Source organism: Ranitomeya variabilis, chromosome 1, assembly GCF_051348905.1.
Source record: "Ranitomeya variabilis isolate aRanVar5 chromosome 1, aRanVar5.hap1, whole genome shotgun sequence".
Classification (NCBI taxonomy): Eukaryota; Metazoa; Chordata; class Amphibia; order Anura; family Dendrobatidae; genus Ranitomeya; species Ranitomeya variabilis.
Window position 1 is genome coordinate 1,110,334,481 of NC_135232.1, and position 14,877 is coordinate 1,110,349,357.

A 14,877-nucleotide genomic window follows, 5' to 3' on the forward strand; every position below is an offset into this window, starting at 1 on the left:
AACGAGTTTAAAATAGAAGCGTTAATATCTCAAGAACGGCTGCAAATTTTAATAAGCAGTAAATTGCTAAAGTGCTTGTTTTTAAAAGCTCTTTCCGACAATATCCATCTCGTATGAAAATGTGAATAAGTTTTTAATTCTGTTTATTTATTTGTTTATTTATTTTATTTTGTCACCTATTTCGATTTTAATGGCTCTATTCACATCTAAATGTACACAAATAAATTAAATGAGATAGTATAACAAGTACAGGTAGGATTTACAGTGATTTTCCAACTTTTAACCTTAAATTATTTATGGAGCCATCATTTTGTGCTGATCAATCTCTTTATGTATCTTTATAGCAGTCAGATTTATTTTTTCTGATAAAAGCTCCAAACCCCCTGCTTAAATATAGTAATAAATAATGAAATTCTGGCAGCGTTTATCCACCACTAGAGGGAGACTACTGGTATACATAGAAGTCATCAAACAGTATACAGTGAGCTCTGAAGCTCCCTCTAGTGGTGTCCGCAGGCAACAAGAATTATGATATATTGGGAGCATGGCTTCTGATCTTCAGACTGTATGGCAGAGGGCAGAAGGAGTTCAGCTGACATCATATTATGCAACTGTTAGTATAAAACATTTCCATAAACCCTGATAAAAATCAGTAATGTGGCTGCTTTTAGCTAGAATTCTAGGATGCAGTTGGGTAAGGATGTCTGAGCAGCGATGGTAGCGACACTTTGCAGAAGAACATTCTCTGCGGTAATCTGATAAGCCACTTTCAGGGTGGAAGTTCCCCGTCTGGTATTGGCCACAAGCTACAAACAAGCAGCGGAGGTGTTTGACCTGCAGATTCCTAGCATTTTTTATTTATTAAGTAACATGGTTTATGAGCACCTGAGCTATTGGAAAAATATTTAAATCTTTCATTTTGACTACAAGGGGAATCCACTACATCTAGAAGAAGGTTTAATCACAATCATTGATGCAGATTTTTTAATGTAAGAGCAGTGAGAATATGGATTATTTATTGGAAGAGCAGTGAAACTATGGATTCTTTACTGTAAGAGCAGTGAGACTATGGATTCTTTACTGTAAGAGCAGTGAGACTATGGATTCTTTACTGTAAGAGCAGTGAGACTATGGATTCTTTACTGTAAGAGCAGTGAAACTATGGATTCTTTACTGTAAGAGCAGTGAGACTATGGATTCTTTACTGTAAGAGCAGTGAGACTATTGATTCTTTACTGTAAAAGCAGTGAGAATATGGATTCTTTACTGCAAGAGCAGTGAGACTATGGATTATTTACTGTAAGAACAGTGAGACTATGGATTATTTACTGTAAGAGCAATGACACTGGATTATTTACCGTAAGATCAGTGAGGCTATGGATTCTTTACTGTAAGAGCAGTGAGACTATGACTTCTTTACTGTAAGAGCAGTGAGACTATGGATTCTTCACTGTAAGAGCAGTGAGACTATGGATTCTTTACTGTAAGAGCAGTGAGACTACGGATTCTTTACTGTAAGAGCAGTGAGACTATGGATTCTTTACTGCAGGAGCAGTGAGACTATAGATTATTTACTGTGAGAGCAGTGAGACTGGATTCTTTACTCCAGGAGCAGTGACACTATGGATTCTTTACTGTATGAGCAGTGAGACTATAAATTATTTACTGTAAGAGCAGTGAGACTATGGATTTTTTACTCTAGGAGCAGTGAGACTATGGATTCTTTACTGTATGAGCAGTGAGACTATGGATTATTTACTGTAAGAGCAGTGAGACTATGGATTTTTTACTGTAAGAGCAGTGAGACTATGGATTCTTTACTGTAAGAGCAGTGAGACTATGGATTCTTTACTTTAAGAGCAGTGATCTTTTGGATTCTTTACTGTAAGAACAGTGAAACTATGGAACTCTTTTCCACATGATGTTGTAATGGTTGATTCACTACTAAAATTACATTAGGGCCTGGACAACTTACCTAAAAAATATAATATTACAGGTTGTGGGCACTAGATACGGTGATGGGACGTTGATCCAGGGAACTAGGCTGATTGCCATATGTGGAGTCGGAAAATATTTTTTCCCTTAATGTGGAGCTATTAATGTCTGCCTCATGGGGTTTTGCCTTCTTCTTGATCAGCATTTTAGGCTATAGGTTGCATGCAATGGACTTAAGTGTACCATCAAGCTTAAAGGGGTTGTCCGGTCAAAGCCGTTAAGTCTGCAGTCACCCTGTGTGACTGCAGACTTTTGAAACCCCCCATTGTATGCACTATGCGCTGTGAGGATTCGTGGTTTCTGAGCTGAGACCGGAGGGTATGTATAAGTTATACATACTCCCGGTCAGTGGGTGCGGCCTCGTTTTCCATACACTTGTCTGAGCTTGTAATGCCTGACACAGCCATTGACAAGAGAGGTGCTGTTTCTGGAACAAAATCCCTTTGTTGTTATGATTGATTCCTTTGTCCTTTTGACTGTTACCAACTCAGTTTCCTTCTTATCTTATTAAGGGCCCCTCAGATATGTCATCATACATAAAGGATGCGTGTACTACTTCAAGACGAGCACCTCGGCCACCTCCCAGGGAGCTTTTTCACTGAATGGATACAACAGGTTAGTAGTTATAATGTTCTATTAAGGGGTTATAACCAGAATCAAAAGTTATGAATAGGGGATAACTGACTGGTCACTGGCGGTCCGATAACCGGGAACCCCAGAGATCTCGAAAACGAGGATCTGGATTCAGAAACTTGCCCGAAGGAGCCTGTATAATGAATGGAGCAGAAGTTGATCATGCTCGCCTCCACTGCAATCAAGACGATGCTCTGCAGAACCCAGGGGATAAGTTACCTAGTAGAGGATGACTACATTCTGGGAATATCACTTTTAATGATTTATTGTCCTGTTTTAGCTATAAAAATGATGACAGTCAAAAATCATAGGTTTATAAAAAAAAATAATAATACTGTGGTTTGTGTCACAGTTTCCAAGACCCTTAATATATTTATTTCTCCAAGCATGGAGCTGTATGAAGGTTTTTTTATTTTTCCGCTGATGTCCAGATGATGTTGTCATTGCTTTTTACTGTATTGTTTCTTTGTATGCAGCTCTATGTGTCTCCATAGGAACAGACTACAAACAAACCCAATGTAGTCACATCCCGTAGATGTCTATTACTCTGCTCTTTTTACAACTCTACGGACAACAAGATAGGAAGGAGATGGAAGGATACGACTAGTCAAGGGTTTTTTGTAGTTTGTTTTCATGGAGCCTTTTAAGCTTTTCATGGAGATTTTTAGGCTTTTCAGGGAGACTTTTAGGCTTTTCATGGAGACTTTTAGGCTTTTCAGGGAGACTTTTAGGCTTTTCATGGTGACTTTTAGGCTTTTCAGGAAGACTTTTTGCCTTTTCATGGAGATTTTTAGGCTTTTCAGGGAGACTTTTAGGCTTTTCATGGAGACTTTTAGGCTTTTCAGGGAGACTTTTAGGCTTTTCATGGTGACTTTTAGGCTTTTCATGGAGACTTTTATGCTTTTCATGGATACTTTTAGGCTTTTTAGGGAGATTTTTAGTGTTTTCATTGATTTATCATTTCTTGTTATATTCGTTCACTTGAACATCATGGCTGAGCATGGGTTGTGAGGTCTAACAAGGGCTCTTAACTTTATGTCTTCAACAGGGTAATGCGGGCAGCAGAAGAAACAACATCTAATAATGTGTTTCCCTTCAAGATGGCCCATATCAGCAAGAAGCATCGCACGTGGTACTTTTCTGCAGCGTCTGAGGAGGAGCGGAAGGTACGGGGCATAGACGTGCAGCCAGCACCAATATTTTCTCACAAGAAATTAAAAGTTTACATTCACCTTTGTCTAAATTTTTGCATCAGATGTTCTGAGTTGGAGATCTCTTAAAGACGCAGTAGGTGTCCAGACATTATAGGGCTACCTCCTTGTTTGGCAAACTAGAGGACATCCAAACCAACATTGTCTCCTGACTTTATCTATATGAATTTTTGTTTTTCCTCCTCTTCTTCCGAGAGCTATGACGTTGTTTATTTTTATGTCAGTGAACCCGTAAGAGGGCTTATCTTTTTTAAAATTGTAATTTTAAATAACACCATCAATCTTAACATAAAATGTTCAGAAAATCAGGGAAAAAAATCTAAGTGTGATGAAATGGTGAAAGAAAAATACAATTCTGCCATTGTTTTGGAGGTTTTGTTTTTACAGCGTTCATTGTATGTTAACAATGTCCTGTCAGCGTTATTCTCCAGTTCAGTACAATGATAAGATGCTAAACTTGCACAGTTTTTTTATTTAAGTGGGGAAATAAACCTTTGAAGATTGTAAAAAAAAAGTGATTGTCGCTATTTTCCGAGACCCGTAATGTACCGTATTTATTTTTCCAAAGATGGAGCTTTGTGAAGGTTTGGGGTTTTTTGCATGACAAGCTGACATTTTTATTCTATATCTAAAAGTCCATATGACGCTTTGATACTTTATTTTTTGGGAGGCGTGGGGACTGAAAAAATGCATTGGCATTTAGTTTTTTTTTTGATATACAGGAAATTTACCGACGCGGTGATACCACATATGTTTATTTTTTGTATTCTTAATTTATTCATTTTTAATGGAAGGGAAAGTGGGTGATTTCAATTTTTAGACTTTTATATTTTTTTTATATTTTTGTAATATTTTTGTAAACCCCTTTTTTATTTACTCTATTTTTTTAGTCCCCTTAGGGGACTTGAACCTCCCATTATCCACACAACCTGCAGTTGTACAATATATACTGTAATAAAATACTGTACATACACGGTATACTGTAATACCTGGTTTCTGAGCTTCGTAGAAGAACCTAGGTGGCAGCCAAGGCTGTGGAGTCGGTTAGCCAAACCTCCTGCTCCTCAATTTCCATGACACCGACTCCGACTCCACCAAAATGCGCTCCGACTCCATGACTCCGACTCCACAGCCCTGGTGGCAAGGATGGGGATGTTTAGCCGGCCCACATCTGCCTTTGTAATCCATTGATACTCTGCGATCGCATTGTAAGGGGCTATTGTCAGTGACTAATAGCAGCATCTAAATGGTTAACAGCCAGAGCTCAGCCTTGGTTGCGGTTTTTAGACACAGATGCCGTCTGTGTAGCCGTCATATACCACGAGTGAAGGGAACTGAATTATATAGTTACTATATAGCCATATACACTACATATAGTACAGGTATACCCAAAGAGCTCATGATAAAGGGGTTGTTCAATCTTGGGGCTCAAGTCTGAAGTTACTTTATGTAACTGAAGACTTGTGAATCTTCACAGCGCGCACAGAGCACGCTGTCAGGATTCTCAGGTCCTGGCGCCAAGAGCGGGCGGTCATGTAACCACAAGTGTGCGATTTGCATCCTTCCAGCCACATTCCAACTAGACGTTTCTGTCTTCTCTCAGTTCGCATGTATTGAGTGAGGCTGTGCACTTCTAGTCGGCATGTGACCGCATGTATGCAAATCGCTCATTTGTGGTCACGTGACGGCACCCAAGAATCATGGCATGTCTGACACAGAAAGCAACTGTAGATTTGTACCGCTAGAATGGACATCCTCTTTAATATGACTTATGGAAAATGCTGTAGAGAACGGTTTATACTCAGATCTATTGGATCCAAATTTCTCTTTTAGAAATGGATGATGTCCCTGAGGAAAGAAATTGACCGTTACCATGAAAAGAAGGAGACGATCACAGACCTAAGGTATTACTACTTCACCTTTCCACCTCTTCGTCTCAGTTAGATAATGGTTTCTCTAATTAATACTGTACAGAAAAAGGAGTAGATACAGTATCTATCCAAAGTTCTCAGAGGTCTTATGAACATTTCCATAACTTTAACAGTTAATATTTTTTTAAAGGGATCCTGACAGTATAACCTTAGTACAAAGCCTATTTGAGGATATAGCCCCTATAAAAAAAAAATGTTGTAAAAATGTTGTAATCTCTTTTTCTAAGGACACGGTCAGTATTTGGTCAGTATTTTACATCAGTATTTGTAAGCCAAAATCAGGAGAAGAACAATCGGAGGAAAAGTATAATAGAAACATATGCACCACTTCTGCATTTATCACCCACTCTTGGTTTTGGCTTACAAATACTGATGTAAAATACTGACCAAATACTGATCATGTGAACGTGGCCTAATCTGAAGAAACTTAAGTTTAATCAGATATGCTAATTAGGGAGCTTAAAAAATGGTTTCACTATTTTCCAGTACATTATATGGTAAAATAAATGCTGTCATTAAAAAAATAAAACAAGATCTCATATTGCTGTCGATGGAAAAAAGAAACGATGGCTCTTGAAAGAAAAAAAAAAACAAGGGAGCAAAAAATAAAAAACCGCCCGGTCTTGCTGAGGTTTTATCAATTGCATTCACTTTACCTTCATTTTTCATAGCCATACTGCAGATATTTCCGATTATTTGTATTTAACATTTTTGCAAAAATAATGGATTGTAAAGAAGATAGAATATGTAATATAACGGGGCACGGTGACATTTCTGGAATATTTTAGTGATGGATGTTTACTAGTGATGAGCGCATGTGCTGGGATAAGGTGTTTTCTTAGCATGCTCATGTGCTGACCGAGTGACTTCTGTATGCTCGAATAATATGGCCGAGTCCCCGCGGCTGTTCGACAGCCTCAATACATGCAGAGATTGTCTGTTTTGTTAGGTAATTCCTGCATGTGTTCCGGCTGTCGAACAGCCGCGGGGACTCGGACATATTATTCGAGCATACAGAAGTCACTCGGTCAGCACACGAGCATGCTCAGATAACACCTTATCCCAGCACATGTGCTCACCACTAATGTTTATGGTAAATAAGGTAACATTACTGATTTTTGTATTTGTTTCCTGCCCAGTGATAGCGGTTCGGAAACAGACAGTTCCTATGGATCCATTGAGCGTCCCGTGGATATAAAATACACGCACAATCCCGCAGACGGTAATATTTCATCTGAACTTTATACGTTTCATATTATAGGTCGTCTGTATAAAGAGCACTAAGGTTTTTTCCAGCAGAAGTTCTGATTTCTTCTGCTCTGAAATACCTACATATACAGTATGTATGAAATTCCCTGTCTCTGTCCATTTACAGAAAGCTACCAGGATGAAGATGATGATGAAGAAGACTACGAGCAACCAGATATAATGGACGGTAAGTTATTAGCTGGAAGCTGTTTAGTGGAGGCGTAAAATCAACACCTACCTTTGATCGAAGAGATTCTCCAGGAATAGAAAAAATAATTGGCAGCTTTCTGTGTATAACCCCTCCCACACCAGTGATTGGCAGCTTCCTGTGTATAACCCCTCCCACACCAGTGATTGGCAGCTTCCTGTGTATAACTCCTCCCACACCAGTGATTGGCAGCTTCCTGTGTATAACCCCTCCCACACGGGTGATTGGCAGCTTCCTGTGTATAACCCCTCCCACACCAGTGATTGGCAGCTTCCTGTGTATAACCCCTCCCACACGGGTGATTGGCAGCTTCCTGTGTATAACCCCTCCCACACCAGTGATTGGCAGCTTCCTGTGTATAACCCCTCCCACACCAGTGATTGGCAGCTTCCTGTGTATAACTCCTCCCACACCAGTGATTGGCAGCTTCCTGTGTATAACCCCACCCACACCAGTGATTGGCAGCTTTCTGTGTATAGCCCCTCCCACACCAGTGATTGGCAGCTTTCTGTGTATATCCCCTCCCACACCAGTGATTGGCAGCTTTCTGTGTATAGCCCCTCCCACACCAGTGATTGGCAGCTTTCTGTGTATAACCCCACCCACACCAGTGATTGGCAGCTTCCTGTGTATAACCCCACCCACACCAGTGATTGGCAGCTTACTGTGTATATCCCCTCCCACACCAGTGATTGGCAGCTTCCTGTGCATAACCCCTCCCACACCAGTGATTGGCAGCTTTCTGTGTATAACCCCTCCCACACCAGTGATTGGCAGCTTTCTGTGTATAACCCCACCCACACCAGTGATTGGCAGCTTCCTGTGTATAACCCCACCCACACCAGTGATTGGCAGCTTACTGTGTATATCCCCTCCCACACCAGTGATTGGCAGCTTCCTGTGCATAACCCCTCCCACACCAGTGATTGGCAGCTTCCTGTGCATAACCCCTCCCACACCAGTGATTGGCAGCTTTCTGTGTATAGCCCCTCCCACACCAGTGATTGGCAGCTTCCTGTGTATAACCCCACCCACACCAGTGATTGGCAGCTTCCTGTGTATAACCCCACCCACACCAGTGATTGGCAGATTTCTGTGTATAACCCCGCCCACACCAATGTTTAGCAACTTTCTGTGCATAACCCCACCCACAGCAGTGTTTGGCAACTTTCTGCCTATGCACAGTGTACACAGGAAGCTGCCAATCAGTAGTAGTGTTGGGGCTACACGAGCAATAGGACTACATGACACAAGACAGATAGTCCTCTACTGATAATATTCTGCTGATAAAACATTGATTTTATTGAAACAGCAGCACACAGCCTAGTAAGTAATACATTGCTGGAATAAGAGTCTCTGCCCCTACATCATTCTGCTCTCAAAATACATAGCAAAATCCTTGTGATTGATTCCCTTTAAGCTCCCCCTAGTGATGGATAGAAGCAGCTAAATATTTCTATGCAGGAGTTTTTGGGCTTTTTATCACAACAGCGATATAGATTTAGCGTATATTGTAAAGATATATTACAGAGGTGTTCCAATAATTCCCATAATTTAAAGTTACCACCTATCTATAATTTACAGAACTCTTAGCCCACAATAGATGTTGACAATGGGAATGGGGCACATGGTCCTTCGTTCCATTTATTGTTTTTGAGACTTCAGGAAATAGCGGAGTACTGTACTTGGGTTCCTCTGGCAGACCCGTACACATGGAACGGAGTAAGCTTCATTCAGATGTGGCTCTGGAATAATTCAGCACATAGTCTTCCATCTAAATATTGGGCACATCTTAGAGAACTTTGATGTTTTATTTTTGTTTAGTTTTGTAAAGCCCTTGTCCCATGGCTGCAATTTGTTTAAAAAACAAAAAAAACAACACTCACCCTCCCCAGGTCCAGTGCTGTATCTCCACTGCTAATCCCGGCATCTTTCATTGTGTGCAGTTCTGATATCATGTCAGTGAGCTCACAACCTGTGCCCAAGTTGACGGCACGAGCCCCTGAGCTCACTGATTGGCTGCAGCGCTGTCGATGTGGCTTCAGTGCTGCAGCCAATAACAGATATCGGGAATCAGTACTGAACCAGACAAGGGTGAATACAGCATATATAAAAAAAACAAAAAAAAAACTGCAGCTTGTGGATAGGGGTTTTCCAAAGCCGGAAATCCTCTTCAATAAATGGTGCCCAAACGCAATGAAGATGAGTCAAAGTAGTGTGCCACCAGGCCAGGAACCGCTAAGAAAAAACGCACCGTTTTACAGCATAATGCCTTGTGAAATGATGGCAGCATGACTTGAACAGGCGCAGCGCGTGGTGTCAAAATCCACATCACAAAACCGTAGTAATTCACAATAACAAAGCAGTTGATTTTTCTGTGCGGTTCTCAGCCAATCGGTCAGGTGGATTTATAGAATAAGTGAGTTAATTGCTTGTTTTTTCTCGAATAGTCAGTGCACCAAGCTACCCGCCACCACCAGTTCCAGTGCCACCGAAGAGTGAAGCGTTTTCAAACTGGCAATCAACAACTAGAGCTTCGGGAATAGCGAAACCCCCTTCTCCTCCTTTACGCTCTTATCCAAGGAAAAGTAGTGATGGTTACAATGGACAAGAGGTCGGGGCGAAACCTCCGGTACCGGGGTTCCCACCTGTCTATAGGGCTTCGGATTTAATAACTAGATCCACTGACAAAGCTGAAAAGGAAGATAATCCACCCTTCCCATGCCCCGCTAGCAGGAAACCACCTATTTTACTGCCACAACCGCCAGTTCATCGGGTGGAACCATTGTCCCAATCAATGAAAGACAACAAAAGCAGCCAACCAAAGGAAACAGCGTTTGGGACCATGCCTTCATATATGGTGGGGAAGGACTTAAAATTTAAGGATGAACTCAGCAGCAGGTTGACCCCAGCTCCTCCTCCCGTGCTTTCAAAACCAACTAACAAGTCTAACCATGCCGTGAGTCCGGTAGTGCCAACCAAGCCAACTATGCTAGCCGCTAAACCAACCACACCGAACAGTTATGGACCACCGGTTCCTTTAAAACCTAGGGCATTGAGTGATTCTTTAAAATCATCTGAGGAGTCTTCACCCATCGTATCAAAACCCCTAGTTTCGAAGCCACCCTTAGTGAAACCTCCTACCCTTCCGAGGTTACTAACAAGGTGTGATGGACCTGGATACTCACCAAAATTGTAAGTAAACATCATTGTGTGGTAATTTTTTATCAATTTTCACTTGAAAATCGATAGCAACTTCTCTAACTTACCACTCGAGGACATGTAGCATTGGATGTCAGCCATCCAACTGACCATGTGATGGAAGGATCAGTTCCTCCAGGGTGTGGGAGATGCTTCTGGTTTTCTAGTTATATCCAACTCCACCCTGATATAATTTCTACATAGTGTGAACATTGTGGTGTTTTGTTTTTTTTACATACTGTACATACACATTATTCCTGCAAGGTGTGAAAAATAGGCCTCCTTCAGAAGGAAGGAAAATTTCCTAAGAATAGGTCATCGTTTCCCGCTTGGTGTAGATCAGTAGATGTCTTATCTTCAGTTCACAGTAGTATATTTATGGCTTGCTCTAGGAGATCGCCGCCGGATGGACAGAGTTTCAGAGACATCACAATGGAGTTGCCAGTCCGCCCACCAAAACCAAATTCGAAATTTAAGGATGACAAAAGCGATAGTGATGATGACTATGAAAAGGTAATAAAGTTAAAATGTGCTTAGTTTAGAAAACTGGAGTACAACAACGTCTCAGTCTGGAATCCTGGGTCTTTATCTCATGACCATTACCGTGCAATTGTAGCAAACACTTAGCTGTGAAAAATACTGGCCCCGATTCATGATTTGTTGTTGTATTTTTGTTACTTTTTTGGGCCTGATTCATTATTGCATTTACTCCTTTGTTCATCTAGTTTTTGATTGATTTTGACCCGTTTTTTAAATTTGCACCAAATTTTTCTTTAAATTTGCTCCCTTCTTGTAGTCTGTTTTATGAGTTCACCTGTTGTCGTTTTCTTAAATGTTCACCATTGTGGGCAGAGTTTGGAGTTTCCAGATGTTTTAGGCCAATTCATCAATTGCTACTTTTTTTGCTAAGTATTTGTGCCAATGGACTCCAGTGATTTATATACGCCTGAAGTTTTTTTTTTTTTTAAATCTTAGTGGAACTTGTGGCTTTTTTGTGCTAGAACAGATAAAGTTAGAAATAAAGTGTATTTTATATTTTGGGCAAAATTTATGACTCAACTCTTTCTTTCCTGTTTCCAGGTTCCTCTTCCCGCTAGTGTTTTTATTAACACCTGCGATTCTTTCGACGTTGAAAGGTAATTTTATTATATTTGCTGGGTCTATAATATTGCCATGTACATTAAGGTCCGTGGAGTGTCCTCAGCCTAGGCTGAATGTAGAAGGTTGAGACCAACCCTTTGTAAGTTCTTGCGGTCAACAGTGACCACGTTGCCCAACAAGGCAAGGTAGAAGCCGCAATCAGTTTCCACAAGAGAAGGGAAGGAAAGTCGTCTTCTTCCTATATGAATGGCGTAGAGGAGTGAATGGTCATCAGTGAGAGGAACCACTTTGGTCTTGTTCTTGGGTCTTCAGTCCTTTTTGAAGGACTTCTACAAGGAGGAAACTTTTAGTTTTCGATTATATATTTGTCCACCAATTATCGGTGAACGTCAACCTCCAAGTTTTGGCTAGAGAGGTTCCAGTAGGAAAAAGGAGAAGAGCCCTGGATTAAATACATGTAATTTAATTAATATGTAAATTGAAATAATGGGGGGTTGAAATAAAAGTAGAAGATGTGCAGAATAAAAGTCTTGATGGGTCGGAGATGAAGCAGAGGATACATCTGGATTGGAAAGTCTGGTCTGGACTGTTACGCTTTGTTCTCCTGTGCATTAAATATGTACAAAGCATTGATCACATAGATATGTTGACAGTTCTTGAAAGTTCTTGACCATATCCGAAATATACTAATGTATATCAGCAAAGCAAAGTCGACTCCTGGAGGGAAAATATTTCTGCACAGCAAGCACATGAAATGATAGCCTCGTCCTGTTAAGCTGGAGATAAATGAAAGTATTGTTATTTCAGGATGTTCAAAGCTACGGATGCCAGAGGAAGCCCCCTGAACGGACTCTTCTGCATCAGAAACTCAGCAAAGGCCGGAAAGGTAACCCTGGAGCTGAATACAGAACAGGCCGTTTAGTTTAGCTTTCAGTTTTTTGCATGTTATTGTCACAGCAATTTCCTGTTTCCTGATGGTTAACAAAATTAGTTTGGAGAAATTATAGATTGTTCATGTGGAGCTGGCGGCCGAGCGGTCTGCTGGAGGCTGTGCGCTCTATGTATATTACTCAGTGGCGCAAGTAATTTTTTATTTTTATATATGGTATCTTTTTTCTGTATTAATTGATAAATAAATAAATTAAAAAAATCATGGTATGCTCCGTTAGATAACAGATATAAATTAGGGCTCCAAAGATATGTTTTACCTCTAGATGTGAAAGTGTTATTAATAATAATAATAATAATAATAATGCCAGACATTCCGTGCAATTTTCTTGAATGTTCTCTAAATTTTTCCCTATATTTTTGGGTTAGTACAACTTTCATTTTTTTCAGTATATGATGGGTAGTGCAGGGAGGGTTTGTTAAGATATCCTATAGTCTATATCAGTGGTCCCCAACCTCTCCGACCTTGAGAGCCACATTCAGCTCTGCAAGAGGGTCGCGAGCCACATCCAACTCCTGTCCCCCCTCACAGTAGTGGCAACCAAAGCCCCCATTAAGTGTATAATGATAACCAAAGCTTTTCCACACAAATCACCCCGAAGCAGTATACCAAGATCCAGGGGTTCCCACCACACCCTCATTCAGCATTCTCCCATCACGCACTCCCAACAGTCACATCCAGCTTCAAGCACCTCCTCTGACCGGTAGTATCATCCTGTCTGTACCATACTTAAATTATCTCTAAACCCCCAAGACCAGTAGATGTGTACCCAGGTCTGCTCTTCTCTGCAGGGCTACTCACAAAGTTCACCATTTTGAGATGTGCTCTTCATTCCAGTTTACTAAATGTGGAGCTAATGCACCAAGCTGGCAGACAGCCGCGAGCCACAATTCATGGGACCCCGAGCCACATGTGGCTCCCAAGCTACAGGTTGGGGACCCCTGGTCTATATGGACACGATGGGGTGAATTTGCTTAACAAAATGGATGAAAAAAATTGAGTGAGACCTGTTCCATCCTCCTTTTTTTTGGCCTACCTTGATATTTATTAAAATTGTTGAGAAAATTAGTGTAACCATTATTTGTGTTTGGGATGGTGTATGTAGGAAAAATAAAAAGTCTAACATGCTTAGTAAGTTATAAAAAAATGTGGTCCAAGTTGCTAAATTTTAGTTAGTATTTCGCCACTTTCCAAAAATATAAATCTCCCTTTATATATTCAATACTGTATTTTTATACCTCCAGCTCTTATTTATGTACAAATATGCAGGTAACATAAGAAAAGATAACAAATGCTCATGTAGAAACTCAGCTCACGGGAAGAGAATCTTCTAGCGGGCCGAGGCTTAGAAAATGGTGTCCGTAGGAAAACAACCTTTTTTGGAGACAATCACTATGCACTAGGGTCTATAAGTATAAAATAATTCACAAATAACATAGTTTGTCATATTAAAGATACAGTGGGGAAAAAAGTATTTAGTCAGCCACCAATTGTGCAAGTTCTTTCCACTTAAAAAGCTGAGAGAGGCCTGTAAGTGACATCATAGGTAGACCACAACTATGAGAGTCAAAATGAGAAAACAAATCCAGAAAATCACCTTGTCTGATTTGGCAAGATTTGTTTTGAAAATTATGGTGGAAAATAAGTATTTGGTCATTAAGAAAAGTGAATCTTAATATTGTGTTATATATCCTTTTTTGGCAATGACAGAGGTCAAACGTTTTCTGTAAGTCTTCACAAGTTTTGCACACACTGTTGGTGATATGTTGGCCCATTCCTCCATGCAGATCTCCTCTAGAGCACTGATGTTTTGGGCCTGTCGCTGGGCAACACAGACTTTCAACTCCCTCAAAAGGTTTTCTATGGAGTTGAGATCGGGAGACTGGCTAGGCCACTCCAGGACCTTCATATGCTTCTTACAAAGCCACTACTTCATTGCCCTGGTGGTGTGCTTGGGATCATTATCATGCTGAAAGACCCATCCACGTTTCATACAAATCTCATGATACATGGCCCCATTCATTCTTTCATGTACACGGATCAGTCGTCCCGGTCCCTTTGCAGAAAAACAGCCCCAAAGCATGATATTGCCACCCCCATGCTTCACAGTAGGTATGGTGTTCTTTGGGTGCAACTCAGCATTCTGTCTCCTCCAAACACGACGAGTTTTGATTCTACCAAACAGTTCTACATTGGTTTCATCAGACCATATGACATTCTACAATACTCTTCTGGATAATCCACATGTTCTCTAGCAAACTTCAGACGGGCACGGACATGTACTGGCTTAAGCAGGGGTACACGTCTGGCACTGCAGGATCTGAGTCCCTGGCGGTGTAGTGTGTTACTGATGGTAGCCTTTGTTACGGTGGTCCCAGCTCTATGCAGGTCATTCACTAG

At 40.8% G+C, this 14,877-nt stretch overlaps 1 protein-coding gene across 1 annotated transcript in view; it reads left to right on the top strand.

Annotated features, from left to right (window-relative positions):
- Nucleotides 1-14,877, top strand: part of SH3BP2 (SH3 domain binding protein 2) — a 37,381-nt gene that overhangs the window by 16,837 nt on the left and 5,667 nt on the right. Inside the window, exons 3-11 of the mRNA XM_077280174.1 lie at nt 2,508-2,610; nt 3,677-3,794; nt 5,673-5,743; nt 6,910-6,992; nt 7,146-7,205; nt 9,677-10,421; nt 10,820-10,940; nt 11,508-11,563; nt 12,336-12,414. Coding sequence (XP_077136289.1) covers nt 2,508-2,610; nt 3,677-3,794; nt 5,673-5,743; nt 6,910-6,992; nt 7,146-7,205; nt 9,677-10,421; nt 10,820-10,940; nt 11,508-11,563; nt 12,336-12,414 — 1,436 coding nt within the window. The remainder of the gene's footprint in view (nt 1-2,507; nt 2,611-3,676; nt 3,795-5,672; nt 5,744-6,909; nt 6,993-7,145; nt 7,206-9,676; nt 10,422-10,819; nt 10,941-11,507; nt 11,564-12,335; nt 12,415-14,877) is intronic.